The sequence below is a fragment of the Alternaria triticimaculans genome, assembly GCF_023758025.1.
Source record: "Alternaria triticimaculans strain BMP 0046 chromosome Unknown scaffold_6, whole genome shotgun sequence".
Taxonomy (NCBI): Eukaryota; Fungi; Ascomycota; class Dothideomycetes; order Pleosporales; family Pleosporaceae; genus Alternaria; species Alternaria triticimaculans.
Window position 1 is genome coordinate 584,210 of NW_026055963.1, and position 14,150 is coordinate 598,359.

General features: G+C 51.8%; 5 protein-coding genes across 5 annotated transcripts; 4 read left to right on the forward strand and 1 right to left on the reverse strand.

The window, feature by feature from the left end:
* Positions 1-2,670: 2,670 nt before the first annotated feature.
* J4E78_005088 (uncharacterized protein) lies at positions 2,671-3,331 on the forward strand (the record flags this gene model as incomplete). Its single annotated transcript, XM_049365710.1, has 2 exons — positions 2,671-2,751; positions 2,804-3,331. 2 exons carry the CDS (start codon positions 2,671-2,673, stop codon positions 3,329-3,331), a joined length of 609 nt encoding a protein of 202 aa, XP_049222425.1.
* Positions 3,332-4,576: 1,245 nt separating this feature from the next.
* Positions 4,577-5,862, forward strand: J4E78_005089 (uncharacterized protein; the record flags this gene model as incomplete). Its single annotated transcript, XM_049365711.1, has 2 exons — positions 4,577-5,660; positions 5,717-5,862. The coding sequence occupies 2 exons, from the start codon at positions 4,577-4,579 to the stop codon at positions 5,860-5,862; spliced, it is 1,230 nt and encodes a 409-aa protein (XP_049222426.1).
* A 61-nt stretch (positions 5,863-5,923) lies between these two features.
* Positions 5,924-6,999, reverse strand: J4E78_005090 (uncharacterized protein; the record flags this gene model as incomplete). Its single annotated transcript, XM_049365712.1, has 3 exons — positions 5,924-6,719; positions 6,766-6,970; positions 6,996-6,999. 3 exons carry the CDS (start codon positions 6,997-6,999, stop codon positions 5,924-5,926), a joined length of 1,005 nt encoding a protein of 334 aa, XP_049222427.1.
* Positions 7,000-8,971: 1,972 nt separating this feature from the next.
* Positions 8,972-10,566, forward strand: J4E78_005091 (uncharacterized protein; the record flags this gene model as incomplete). Its single annotated transcript, XM_049365713.1, has 5 exons — positions 8,972-8,975; positions 9,202-9,443; positions 9,666-10,218; positions 10,267-10,425; positions 10,478-10,566. 5 exons carry the CDS (start codon positions 8,972-8,974, stop codon positions 10,564-10,566), a joined length of 1,047 nt encoding a protein of 348 aa, XP_049222428.1.
* Positions 10,567-11,465: 899 nt separating this feature from the next.
* On the forward strand, positions 11,466-13,366 carry J4E78_005092 (uncharacterized protein; the record flags this gene model as incomplete). The annotated part of the gene is made up of 4 exons (XM_049365714.1): positions 11,466-11,471; positions 11,510-11,856; positions 11,906-12,513; positions 12,567-13,366. 4 exons carry the CDS (start codon positions 11,466-11,468, stop codon positions 13,364-13,366), a joined length of 1,761 nt encoding a protein of 586 aa, XP_049222429.1.
* Between the last annotated feature and the right edge of the window lie 784 nt (positions 13,367-14,150).

Genomic DNA, 14,150 nt, shown 5'->3' on the forward strand with positions numbered 1-14,150 from the left:
ACTGAAGCGACAGTGATAAGAGAGACTCACGTGTTGACTTATGGGGTGATGCTGAAGGCCAACTGCTGGTCGTCGACTCTCCATCGCGAAGTTTCACTAGCGCGCCTTGCGAGCTAAGCCGAGCTAAGGCCGAGCACTATCTTATCTAATCATCTCCGCCGCCCAAACACTCTCTCACCAGAGTGTCTACCCAGAACACATCTTGCTACCTTAAGTATCGCTTAGCTCGTCAAACCATCTGTCGCATTCTGCACGCAATTCTACAGCTTTCGAATCCCTATTGCGGAAATCGTCTGAATGGTTGCTGAATGGGTTGTTTATTGTGGTACAGCGGCCCCGTCTAGGACAAGACTTGGAGCTTGTGACTGCCGTCCTGGACGATTCTTGCCAAGACAGAGTATGTGGTTGTTGTACCTATCCCCAGGCTGAACATGGTCGTGGCCCTCAACTGCTTCTCGCCAACCATCAACGACGCTTGTCTGCAAGCAGCACTGTATCCCTTGATACCAAGCGCACACCGATGCAAGCATCATATTGTACTCATGGTTGACAGGTAACATGAATAAACTCATGAGTTCGGTCTCCCAACTACCCTGAAAAGGCATTCTAGGTTGTTGCATACAAACAGTCGTACGCCAACACAGAATTCTCAACCCACGCTACATACGAAAAGATTCATCGAGCTCGGGCGCGAAAGCCGAACGAAGTCGGCAAGACATGATACCACAGTGTTGCTTTCGACTACAGCATACTTCATCTTCGTGAGATCTGGATTGAGCATCTCGACAAGCCTGGGAAGCAAAGAATCCAGGCTTCGAGTAAATGACGGTGGTCTATGGCGGTTGGATGGAAGGTCCAATGCACACATCCCAAGCGGAGGAGCCGACTGGTCTTACTCCGCAGTAGGGAACCCAGGACGCAATGCTGGGTGCTCAATGGGGTTACATGACCGGTAATTTGTACGTAAGAGCCCTCATCTGGTTATTCACATGGGTGCCAACTTTGGATCGTCCAATACTCGTCGTGGCTAGACGATCCAATGCCCAACGCTCGCGTGCACACATCAGAATGTGCGGGACATGCAGGGGATACGAGTGAGCCTCTCCTTCGTACAGCATGGCACTGTAATATTGCGCCGCAAAGCTCACATGCCAGATGCTGTCAGCACCGCGCACATGTTTCCTGCATCGTGACCACGTTTATGACTGCGCAAAACTGTCGCGAACCTGTGGATACAGAAAACCCAGCTGTCACGGCGACGATGCTTGTTTCCCCAGATCTTCCGGGTTCTCCGCTTCATAGCTCCAGGATTGCGCAAAAGCAGCTGAACGGCGCGCGGTCAAGCACATGCTGCCGAGGAAGTTGAATGGAGAGCCAGACCGAGTCGTCAGATCCTTCCAGAGGAGGAAAGCCACCTCCGCACGAAATGACGCAGGAACGGTTAAACCCTTGCACTTCAGCAACAGGGTCGTATTGGCGGCACACCCACCACAAAGTAACTCAAAAGAAAGTGTCCTGTGCCTAGAAGTAGGTATTTCGTCTCTTGGGAATAGGAGTACACAAGCATATTTCTTACAGCTGCCTAGACACACGAATGCAGGTACAACAAGGCCGCCAGTCTTACGCCATGCCACCGTCTTTTTGCCGGGAATTTCGCAGACAGCGGTGGACGTTCGGATGGCGCATCCGTTCGGCGGGTTAGCCATGTTCCTGCGCGACCGAGCTTAGCCAAAGGGTGTAAGCATGGATTATCCCGGATGTTTGGCCGAGAATGGTCGAGATGTCGCGGGGTTTGTAACACTGGATCCTGCGCCATATATCGATTCCTGTGTCGCATTTGCGCTTGCCGCCGTCCAATGGCCACCCAGCCGGACTGGAGATGAGAACTTTGACGATTGAAAATCTGCGCAAAGCGACGATGCACATAGTGGTTGGTTTTGCCTCGTTGCGTGGCTTCACAGCCTCAGGGCTGCCCCGGATCTTCTCGCTTCACACTAGTCCCGGAAGCGATTAGGTGGGAACGGCCGCACCGTCACTGGCCTCATGAGACCCAATCAGCAAAAGCTTCTAGTCTCTGCGGCATGGTTCTTGGCGCCTTGATCAATTCGATCCCTGTTCTATGCTGGAGCTCGCCGTCGCCCAACACCAATGCTCACCAATGATGTCCAATCGACGATCGGATGGGTTCTTACTCGGTTCAATAGCACTACACGCTCCTCGCAATCTCTACATGACACTCAAGAAGTTGTAGAGAAAGTTACGCGGTACCATCTCCTTTCTTTCAATCTTCATGATTCACGACCATTCGCTGGCAAGGCGCGCCGCGCCTAGTTGTGTGGCAATAGACTCTGCCCTCACAAGTCCGGCCTCGACGAGCCGCAGCTAGCGATGCGTAGTCTGGGGTAGTGTCATCACGCGCTACCACATCGAGCAATACCTCCAGGGGCTGCTTGAAGATCTCGAACGGGGGCGAACAACACGCCCAGTGTGGAGCCACTTGGGTGCTAGCTTGTTTCTCACCTGGACACGGGTGGCCTACGGTTCCGCTTGATATAAAGAGCTTATGGGAGCCTCCTGTTCGAGTTCCTGCAAGCTTCAACTGTCGTTATACATACATCAAAGAACTTTTACTACACCGATCACCGTATCAACACCAAGACAACCGTCAATATGAAGACCTTCACCATCGCTGCCTTCGCCGCTCTGGCCTCCGTTGGAACTGCCCAGCTCAGCAACATCCCATCTTGCGCCGTATGTCATACCATGATAACCTTTGCACTCATCACAAACTAACACCTTCCAGCTTCAATGCTTCCTCGCTCCCCTCCAGAGCGACGGCTGCTCCTCCCTCACCGACTTCGAGTGCCACTGCAAGAAGGGTGCTGAGCTCCTCGGCAAGGTCCAGCCTTGCGTCCAGGGTGCCTGCGAGCAGGAGGACCAGGCCAAGGCCATCTCCGCCGTCCAGGACACCTGCAAGGCTGCCGGTGTTCCCATCAACATCCCCGGTGCCAGCGCTGCTCCCTCAATGGCCAGCTCTGCTGTCGCCAGCGCCACATCCGCTGCCGCCTCCATGGCATCTTCTGCCGCCGCCTCTGCCTCCTCCATGGCTTCCTCCGTCATGTCTGAGGCCTCCTCCGCTGTTGAGTCTGCTGCTTCCTCCATGGCCTCCGAGATGTCCTCCGCCATGATGACCGGTACCCCCACTGCCAGCGAGAGCATGATGAGCATGACCCCCTCTGCTTCTATGTCCGAGTTCACCGGTGCCGCTGCCCAGGCTACCCAGGCTGTCGGTATCCTCGGTGCCGCTGCCCTTGCCATGCTCGCTTTGTAGATACCCTCAAGCCCTTGGTGGCAAGCATGAACGGATTGACTGGTTAGTCATGGTCAGGATGTAATGGAATCACGTTGGGATGGATGGATCGAATCTTGTATTACCACCTAAAACCGATAATGCGATACCTAATATTTCGAACTTGATCCTTTTCTCTCGTATCATCATATTTTGTCACTCTCTAAACCTGATGCATTTCCCATCCCGCTACCTCGCTGCCATTTTGCAGTGTTTGTAACGCGTCAGAATCTCCCGGTGGCTGTTCGCATTCGGTCGTACCGAAGCTGAAAAGTTGCCCAGTGACGTCAGAGTAAGCACCATCGTGCCGCCGAAATGAGAACACAAGGGTTACCATGCCTTCGTTCGGTTTGAAGCTACCCGCACTTTTATCGTATACAGACGCCACAGCTGTGTAATGCGCTCTTTTTGTGCAAATTATCACGATGCCCTTTTACCGATTCACCGCAGTGGAAGCGACGGAGGCGCTCTCGTACTGCTATTCTTTTGCGTAATTACCGTAGACGGCCTTACTCTTAGCTCGGCTCTTATAGACGTTATTGTGTCGTCTGCCCAATTCAATTGAACACGCTTGGTACCTAGGTATTTGTTGATGAACAACACAATCGATCTCATATACGTCAAGAGAGCTTGGGGACTTGACGGACGCTGTGGAAATTCCAGTATCTGCCCAGTTGTTAGGAAACATAATTGTTGCTGGACAAGGTTTCTCTTGAGCTCTTTCCATTGCAACTCTGTGTCAGTTAGCTAGCCACTTACTTGTATCGTGCGAGGTATACTGCTGGAAGAGAACAAGCCCCTCAACATTTAAGCAACTGTTCGCGATACCCAGCTGCGTCATCTCACCGATGACCGAATACTCAGCTTGAGTGACAACGCCATCAGTTGCGCAAAGCAAGACCATAAAACTTTGGTCCCAGACCTGCGCTTACTCGATCGAAATATTCATGATCCTGAAAAAGGAAAACTACCCCAGCGGAAGTCTAGATCGCGTGCATGCTGCAGGCGCGACGTTAGTAAGCGTTGTAAAGGGTGACAACTCGCTGCAGCAGACAAGGCAACCACACACGATTAATTTGTGACGTCAATTCCTGCCTACCCAGATAGCTAAAAGGGCGCTGTCGTGCTTTGAGATGTAAAAGAGGGGTCATCGTAAACTAGAGAGCGGACGAGCGTAGTAGCAACATTGCCAACTTCAACATTAGCAACCCTTCCTAAACAATCATCATGGCCCCAGAACCCGACCCATACACGATATCAGTTCCCGACTCCGCAATCGAAAAGCTTAAACGCAAGCTCTCAGATGCCGACTTCCCTGATGAATTAGACACACCCGATCAATGGCCCTACGGCTCACCCCTCTCCGACATCAAGCGACTAGCAAAACACTGGGAAACGAATTACTCCTGGCGAGACGCCGAATCCAAAATGAACGAGCTACCCAACTACCGCAAAAAAGTCCAAGTCGACGGTTTCGGGCAGATCGACATCCACTTCGTCCACAAGAAAAGTTCCAACCCCAACGCCATACCCCTCCTCTTCAGCCACGGCTGGCCAGGCTCCTTCCTCGAAGTAACAAAACTGCTTCCGCTCCTTGAAGCTGGTGAGAAAGAAGGGAAACCCGCATTTCACGTCGTCGCGCCGTCTTTACCGAACTTTGGGTTTAGTCAGAGGATTAGCAAGCCTGGCTTTGCGTTGTCGCAATACGCGGAAACGTGCCATCGGTTGATGCAGGACCTTGGGTACGAGAAATACGTGACGCAGGGTGGCGATTGGGGGTTTTGGATTACGAGATCGATGGGTTTGCTGTATCCTGACTATGTCCTTGCTAGTCACATCAATATGGTGCGCGCGCAGGCACCGACGTTTACATCGCAGCCTGCACTTGCTCTGCAGCACGCCATTACTCCCTACACAGAAGCCGAGAGTAGAGGAATCGAGCGCTCGGAGTGGTTTCTCAACGAGGGCCAGGCGTATCGCCAGCTACAATCTACCAAGCCACAGACGCTGTCCTACGCATTCGCTGACAGCCCTGTGGCTCTACTGGCATGGATCTACGAGAAGCTGATCGACTGGACCGACGGCTATCCCTGGACCGATGACGAGGTGCTTACTTGGGTTAGTGTATACTGGTTCAGCACTGCAGGTCCCAATGCGCATGTCAGGATTTACTACGAAGCGCAACACAACCCTACAGATCTGATTCCGAATCGAGAGCGCACGACGACGTGGATTGATCGGGTGAAGTTGGGTGTTGCGCACTTTCCTAAGGAGATTACTGTTGTGCCGAGGGTATGGGCGAAGACTTTGGGTGAGTTATCCTCGTGACGATGAGGTTGTGGCCTATACTGACTGATCTGCCACTAGGTCCTCTCGTTCATGAGAGTGTTCACGATAAGGGCGGGCATTTCGCTGCGCATGAGAGACCAGATGTGATCGTTGCTGATCTACAGAAGATGTTTGGGAAGGACGGACCGTGTTACGGCATAGTTCCAGGAAAGTCAGGTTATTGATATGGGTTTGTACATGGAAACAATTTCGATGGAATGATATGATGAGCTATGTTATGTATCGTCATTGTTTGACAGGTGCCGGCTTTATCAGCTCAGCCGTCGAGTCTCGAGCGCCTTCACACGAGAAGTCAAACCCGGCCATGTGTGCGTCTGTTGGTTTTTCGGTCGTGCATTGCGTGATATTTTTGGCTTCGTCGCGACTTCTCAATGGGGAGAGGACTCGTCCCTGTATCGGATCGATCTCATCTTCAGACACCAATGTCGATCGCGACAAGTCCTTCTCTGCCGCCGACGCCGAAGAATTGAATGTAAGCCAGTGGATTATAAGAGCGTCCCAGCAAACGTCCACCAAGCAGATCGCAAGGCATATCATGCCCAGCTCTTCGCCCCTGGTCAGGAAGAATTGTACCATGTTCGCCGCCGTTGGTATCTCTATCAAGAGCGACCCAATGATACTCTTCCACAGCAGTGTCTTGATATTCTTTCTAGCTGGCGTATCCTGTCCTCCATGCACTGTAGCCTCATTTTGACTCGACTTCCTCTTGAAGATCCTGGAAAGAGTAGATGCACCAGGCAACCCTACGACCGGATAGAGTAGGTAAAAGAAGACCACAGTCAGAATGATATTCGTGAAGAAGTTGACCACGGTGAATGGTATCGATGCGATGCCGCGAATGCCAAAGTGGCAGCGTCCGTCCGATTCGTGCAACTCGGTGACATGGTTGAGATAGGAGTTGATGGCGACAGTACCGTACAATACGACGATCATGGCCATGCAACATAGGTATATCTTGTCTTTTCGCCTATTGACGAAAGGCGCGCGGACGACATGGATGCGTTCGACCAAGAAGATATAGCTGCCATGTGTTAGTAAATGACCGGGTTTCGTCGATACACACTTACATGATAGCTTTGATGAGCGTGTAGAAGATCAAGCAGACCCATGTGCCCGCAACGCAGAGCTCGTAGGTATAGAGCCCCTGGCCTGCCACAAGAACGGCTGAGCAGATGATGAACATCAAGACCAGTACGTATAGCATGAAGACAAGCGCAGACATGAGGCGATGCTTTCTCAAAATGCGGCGTTTGAGTTTCTCGAACCGCGAACCTATGGTCTGTGTCAGAAAGTGAACGCATGCCTGGTCCAAACTTGATGGCGTGATGCATGTTGCAGAGGCCATCGTCTAGCCTCGAGATCGGTTGGGTACGGAAGGAGAACTTACCCAGTAATAGCGAGCACACCATCATGCACAACAGCGATATGATCGTGAAGATCGACCTATCCCGTGGGAGTTCGCCATTGTCGATGAAAACGTTCGAGTTCCGAAAATCCTCTTGCCGCACCTGTAGGGGGAGGGCTTGAGCAGCGAACGTCTGCATCAAGAAAAGACAGGCGAACAGCCTCATTCTTGACAGAAATTCGGAACCGATATCGAAACGAGTCGTACGCGTTCGCAGAAAGAAAGACGTGATCAATAATCATTCGATTGGGGATCCTTGAGTCCTTAACTGGACCCTTTTCGCAACCTGACATCTGTCTTGGTCCCACAAAATGACGGTCCATTATTTTCTTCTTGCGTAAATCATATGGTCAAGCCTATGATCGACCGGGAGTTGCTAGGGACTGTGGCGCTGAGGGCGATCGTTTTGCTTGACTTCCAATGTTGCGTGAGGCTGATTGGGTTTACGCTAGTGATGCGGAGATGGGGCCGGCTGGCCGATGCGGCCTCGAACGCGAGATTCCCGGTGAGAAATCCACGTGCGTGCCGCTGCTCCCGTTCCTAGTAGCTGTTGGATGCGGTTTTTCTCAAATATCTCCGTCAGGGACAGGGTCGGTATTTGAGGCCGGTGTGCATTTTGCTTTTTCTACCTGACAGGTGTCATGGCTCGCTGATTCTTACCAGATGTCGCGATGTCTCAACCATGCATACTTCACCCATTCATACCCCACGTTGTCGAGCGGAAAATCCTGTTGGCTTCCCCTGGCGAGGATCCTAGTCCAATGTGTAACTGGATCTCGTCCCTTTGGAGCCAATATTGCCGTATCGGGATTGCGACAATCCGCCGAACGCCATTGCGCCATTCTCTTGCTCTGCTGAAAGATCCTGATCTTGATCTCCGAGGGTGAGTTTTGCCGACGTTGCAACGGCCTGTTCTTCGCTCACGGGCAACATCTCGTTCCATTCCAAGAACAACCATAGCCAGGATGGAGCACATTCGATGTTCCCTGAGGCAGGTGAAGATGTGCTCAGCAGGACCTTGCACGTCTCCTGTCTTCTCCAAAGAGACAGCTGGTGAAGCTGAATAGTACACAGCCCTCAGATCTGGCAGGGGTCGCAGGGATGCTGAATCATAGTAGTCTGAACGAGTGGCTCCGAGGAACGAGCTGAGCAGATTGACTTCGGAAAGTCACGAACAACTGTGGGGACTCTCGTAAACTTTGCGTACACTCTTCGCACGTTCGTACCCCACGCCGTGGGGTGCAAGGAGCATTGCGAATACTCGGCCAGAGGTGGCTATACGAGCATGTGATTGATACAAGGTCGTTTCGGCTGATGATCGCTGGTATAGGCGCGCTGCGAGAGCATCCTGAAACACCTGCTGGTATCCACGGGGAATTTCTCGTCACAGCCCATGTTGCTGATCACACGTCTATCCAGATGTAGAAGTTGGTCCCCTAACGGCCAGAGGATGTTGAAAAGATGCGCGCAGTCTTCTGATTCGGCTTGGAGAAGACGCTGCGGCAGGTTAGTAAGCCCTTGGAAGTGGCGTGTGGTGACTGACTTGTTCGCCCAGGGCGCGTTCAACCAGCTCCTCCCGCGAAAGCTCAATGAAGACATCGTCAAACCGGCGTTCTCCGACTGCAACTAGTGGTGATATATTGACTTTCGCTCGGTCATATATCAAAGTAGGAACACAGCCGCATTGCAACCTTGGAAGTGAAGGTTGCCAAATGTGATGTGCGTGTGCGATGGGCGTCCCGGCGGATGTCGCGCATACGCGCACGGCGCGTCGCACTAGAGCGGATCTGGACTTGCCGGATCGCTGATCTCCGAAAGCATCTATGTAGCCATCCACTCATAACTCTACGACTGCACCTCAACCAATAATGAGTGGCGATACAAGATTGAAAAAGAAGCGGAGAGGCGGCCCGCGCAGTAGAACAGGTATGTGCCGTGATCTATGAAACTCTGCTGCGATGCTGAGATAAGCTAATGGCATCAAGGTTGGTACGTCTGGCTGCTATTTTCAACGCGAAAACCTGTACTTCTGGCTGACTGAGTCGCTCCAGCGCCACCTGCAAACGCCGTCACACTCGCTGCGATGAGAAAAGGCCAGTATGCGGGAATTGTGAACGCCTCAACCTCGACTGCGAGCTATCCGAGGAGATCGTCTGGGCTACTCCTCGTGTCGATACAACACCGGACGAACCAAACAATGATGCGCCGCTTCTCGTTGACGTGTTTAGGACACGGATGAATGATCTTGACCTGCCTGAAGACACTTTGTCAAGTCAGAACTACATACCTGCTAATGGTGTCACGACAGCAGGTTCCGACGAAGCGAACGGTCCGAAGAAGGTACGCTTGACACCAGAAAGCGCCTTTTTACTCCAGACCTATGTACGCACCGTCGCAACATGGATGGATATCTTTGATCATGCCAGCACCTTCCAGCACAAAATCCCACAGCTGGTCCTCAGATCGCCGCTTCTGTTTCATTGTGTATGCGCCTTTACCGCCAACTATCTAGCCCTTTCCAATTCGAGCAATGATCCTTCTTGGCAAGTCACAGCTTCCAAGCATTATGGCGAATCGTTGCGCCTACTCATAGAAGCTTTGAGCATGCCTTCGCACGAACATGCGCTTACCGCAAGTATGCTGCTCTTGAGCTACGAAATCCACGGAGCCTTGCGCTCTGAAGACTACCGGCGACACTTCCTAGGCCTTACAGTATTAATCAAATCACGACATGTTACCGCACAGTCAAGCGGCACTGATCTGGCCAACTTCTGGATCTATATCCGACACGAGATCGTTGTAGCTATGGCTAGCGAGCAGCCTCTGGTACTAGACCCTGCAGAATGGGAGGTGTCCTGGGTAGAGGGTGAGACTAGAGAAGATATTTTGGGAAACCACATGCTTTGGATATTAGCGCGAGTTCTCAATCTCATTTTTGGACCAGATGGACGAACTGAAGCAGGTAAAGAGCAGCGCCAAAGCTTCCTGCACGAGATCGAAATGTGGCGAAGGGGGCTTTCTGACACGTTTGTTGGTATTTCATATGGGGAGAAAGACGAAGATGGCTTTGGCAAAGTATACTTCCCAGTGGCGGCCGCAGCCGCCACAGCGTTTTGTACGTTTATAGACGCACGTAGCGCTCAGCATAATCTAACGGGTTCAGGGTATCACATAACACATATCCTGCTCTATGCAGAGCCAGAGCTTCAAGACGAGGCATACATTCCCCTGATCCAGGAGCAGGCTATGGAGATTACCAACATAGCAATATCAGATTTCCCCCCATCGCTGATGGTATTCTCTACGCATGGTCTCTTCTATGGTACGTATCCATTCTTCCGGCTACACATAGTCAAATTATTATTCGATCACAGCGAAACGGTCACTGATACGTTCCAGCCGCGAAACATATCCATGGGATCTCAAGAAAGGCGCGTATCTGGAACGTCTTGAACGAGGTTGAGCGGCAAACTGGATACAATACGAATACGACCGTGAGGCTTCTTCAGGCTTTGATAGAGGAAGGCGCGCAAAATCGAAGCGCAAGCATCTTATGAGCGATTCCTACTGCTTCGAAAGCAAAGCCATCGTAATTCACCAGTCTCCGCCTACCAAGTATCTGGAGAATGGCCGGCATCGGACCGAGCCGCCTCGTTGGTCAGCTGCGGGCTGAAGCGAAGCCAACGACTGATCAAGCATTGACTGCGAGGCTTCCGGGGTGATGATGGGGTCGGAAGTTTTCATCCTATCGCATTGTCTGGGTGTAGCGAATTCGGTCACACTCCAGAATAGTGGCGCGTAGAGCACACCTCTTACTGGTAACCATTGCCGTTACCCACCCCACGTACATCCTCAGGCCCAACACGGATGCTGGAAACAATTCAAAGACATCTCCAAAGACATCTTCAAAGACATCTTCAATCACGATTTCAAATTTCCTTATCTATCAGGTTTCGTTCCAAGACAGAGCTGTGACAAGATTTGGCATGCGCAGCCGGGTTCTGGCGCACGTCGCGAGGCTGCGCCGCCTGCACAGCCCGCGAACAGTCGGGTAGGCAGCAGCAACACAACCAGTCGAAAGATGTCCCTTGTTCTAACAAGCGACTGGGCAGCGCAAATCAGTACCCTATTCGCGACATCTCTGAGCGTATCGCATGAACTTGTTCAGCTTTTGGATATCGTCAACGCCACAACTTCGTTTATGCGCGGGCAGTCTCAGCCATGCACGACAGGTTGTTTCGCGCAGCCTCCACGAGAGCGTTGATGGGACGTTGGTTATATTCGCCACTCCAACCGATTTCTGAAATGGCATATTCGTCATTCTATTTCACACCATCATGGTACCTCCACTCAACTCTCAAGATGATCGTGCAGCGTTCGTTGACGCTTGTATTAACAAGCGTAAGAAAGCGATGCATGCCTGGGAGTCACTTGGCTTGATCAGTGAGAAGCTACACGATGAGCAACATGGCTACTTCGTCAACAAGGAAAAGGCCGACAAGGCTAACGAGCTGCAAAGAGTGGTTGAGGGAATAGCAAAGTCGTTCGCTACGTCGTATCGTGGCACCATTGAAGAGCTCCATACGTATCTAGCTGAAGAGAATGCGTTCTTGGAAGACGTCCTCCGGCTCGGACAAGAATTTGGAGTGAAGATATGGGGCCGTATAGAAGACGGTGAAATACGCTCGTCAGGCGAATCCCAAGGAAACGGCATCGAGGAGCAGGACTGGGACGACCCGAAAGACCGCCAGAAGTGAGCACTTGATGCGTTCTCATAAACGACTTTACTGACTCCCTCTCAGTATTATGTTCTACATCCGATGCTGGCTCATATGTACTGTGGTCAGAGAGTACAAGGCGACTCCACGAAAAGGGAAAGCAAAAGGTCGGATCCGCGACTTGCCATCTCAAGATCAACAGAACGAAGACACCGTCGAAGATCTCGCAGAAATTGACAGCCCTAGAATCATAGGTGGATCGTTTCGGGCGCCAGAGCCACCACGCATGTATCCAACACCAGAACCGCGCAGAGATACTACAGCCACCAGTGCCAACGAGAAGACTACAAGCACCAGCTTCACCTCCGTGAATAAGACCACAACACCAAGTAAGAGGAAAGCGCAATATTCCCACGAACGAACACCTTCCGGGAAGCTTGCGAAGCCTTCAAAGGGCGGTCGAACGATCCCTGTTCTCACTAATCAGTCACGAGATCCATACTCGATCCCCATATCTCCTCCTGCTTTGTCTCCGATATCGCCTCCCGCATTCCCGAACCTAGGCCGCTCATCGTTTGGAAGACGAAGAGAGTCCACATATGACTCAGACGCGACTTGGGCACCGCCTCGTGAAGAAACCGCAGACGCGGAAACGGTGGTCGATGCGGAAGAGTTGCATCCCGGAGACGTCGGTAAGTTCCTCACTTGGAGAGGAGTATAGGACATCTAAGCTAATCTGAATTAGATTCAAGAATCCAGAACGACATCGCCACATCTAATGCAGACGAAATGCAATACGAGTACGACAACCAGAACGAGAGCGTCGCCGGCCCATCGGGCACCTACCGAAACCCTCTCAGACAAGATTCCGTCATACCAGACACACAAACGCAAAACGATGCAGTAGACACTATCGTCTACCCTCCAAGTGGCCAAATCATCCAAATCGACGAAGACATATCAAGCGATGCATATACCGACGCCATAATCCGCTCCCTCATCTCCGATCCCTCTCCCACAACCCGTCAAACGCGCATATACCGTCTCGAACTCTACAGACTGCTTGTAGCGTACCTAAATGGCATCAAGAACTTTGATCCCACCAACTACGACTCCGCTGCGGAAGAACGCATGGACTTTCTGCTCAACCAGTTCCATTGTACCAACGCTGATGCGTGGCATTCTGATCATAACGATAGTGCGCTTCGCCTACACCTCGCATTCGAGAAATGGATGAGTATGCGTCACCGTCTCGCCGCTTTTCGCAGCGTAACGGGATATTTTGGCCCACCGGGGAGGCAGTGGGAGGAACATTTGAGGGGGCTGGATGATGTGCCGCATGCGGAGGCTATCTTAGCTTTTGTCGATCTGAAGGATCCTGGGGACAGAGAAGAGGGAGGCAGGGTGCTTGGTGATGGGTTTGATAATGATCTTATGATGATGTTTGATGGGTTAACTAAGTTTCAGGACTGTAATGGGCCAGAGGCTTTCAAGGGGGTGAGGAAGTTTAATGAGAGGTTGTTGGCGTGGTTTAGGGATGAGTGATTGGGTGGGGGTAGAGACAAGACAAACCACACAGGAGACGCAACTGAGACGATACATGATGCGCTTGCTAGTTTGAGATACCTCATCATAAAGTCCTGAGGTGAGGTAAAAGCTTCGGACAATGATGGGGTATATAAACTGATCACACCTGCATATTCCGGAGCGTTGTAGTATCTGAGCACCTAGGGATGCAGAATCTCTCGCACACACAGCTTTGCAGCGACTACGCATCCGCTCTTCGCGATCACACTCTTCATGATTGAGACCATTCCTTCTTGCTTCCAGTCAGCCAGTAACTACCAGACTTGTCACGACACGCAGCAATTATCCGGCCCAAGGTCCAGCGCTGGCGCGGAGGGCGATTGCTTCGATCGAGCTTTCGAGAATGCACGAGCTGGCAAGTGGGTAGAAACCTAATGTGGCTTTTGAATAGAAGTAGGCGCGGATTTCATCGCAGAGGAAGCGACATGTCACAGATAGCTCGGTTGGTGCCATTTGGTCGATGTAAGCGGTTAATTGCTCATATGGGTGCGCAGTCCGATTCCGCTTAGGTCCCTGGCGGCAGAGATGGTCGTAGATCTCGTAGCGCAGTTCTTTGGGGAGACGGAGGAGAGGGCTGGAGGGAATGGATGAAGACATGATGGGTGGTGTACGTATAGGCGGCAAATGACGTGGGTTGGGTTGAGGGTACGAAGGTCTGTTTAGACAGTTGGATGGAAGATGGTAAGAAGGAGGCAGGTTCATGACAGTCATGTACTGTTAGAAGGTGACATGTGGGTTGGCA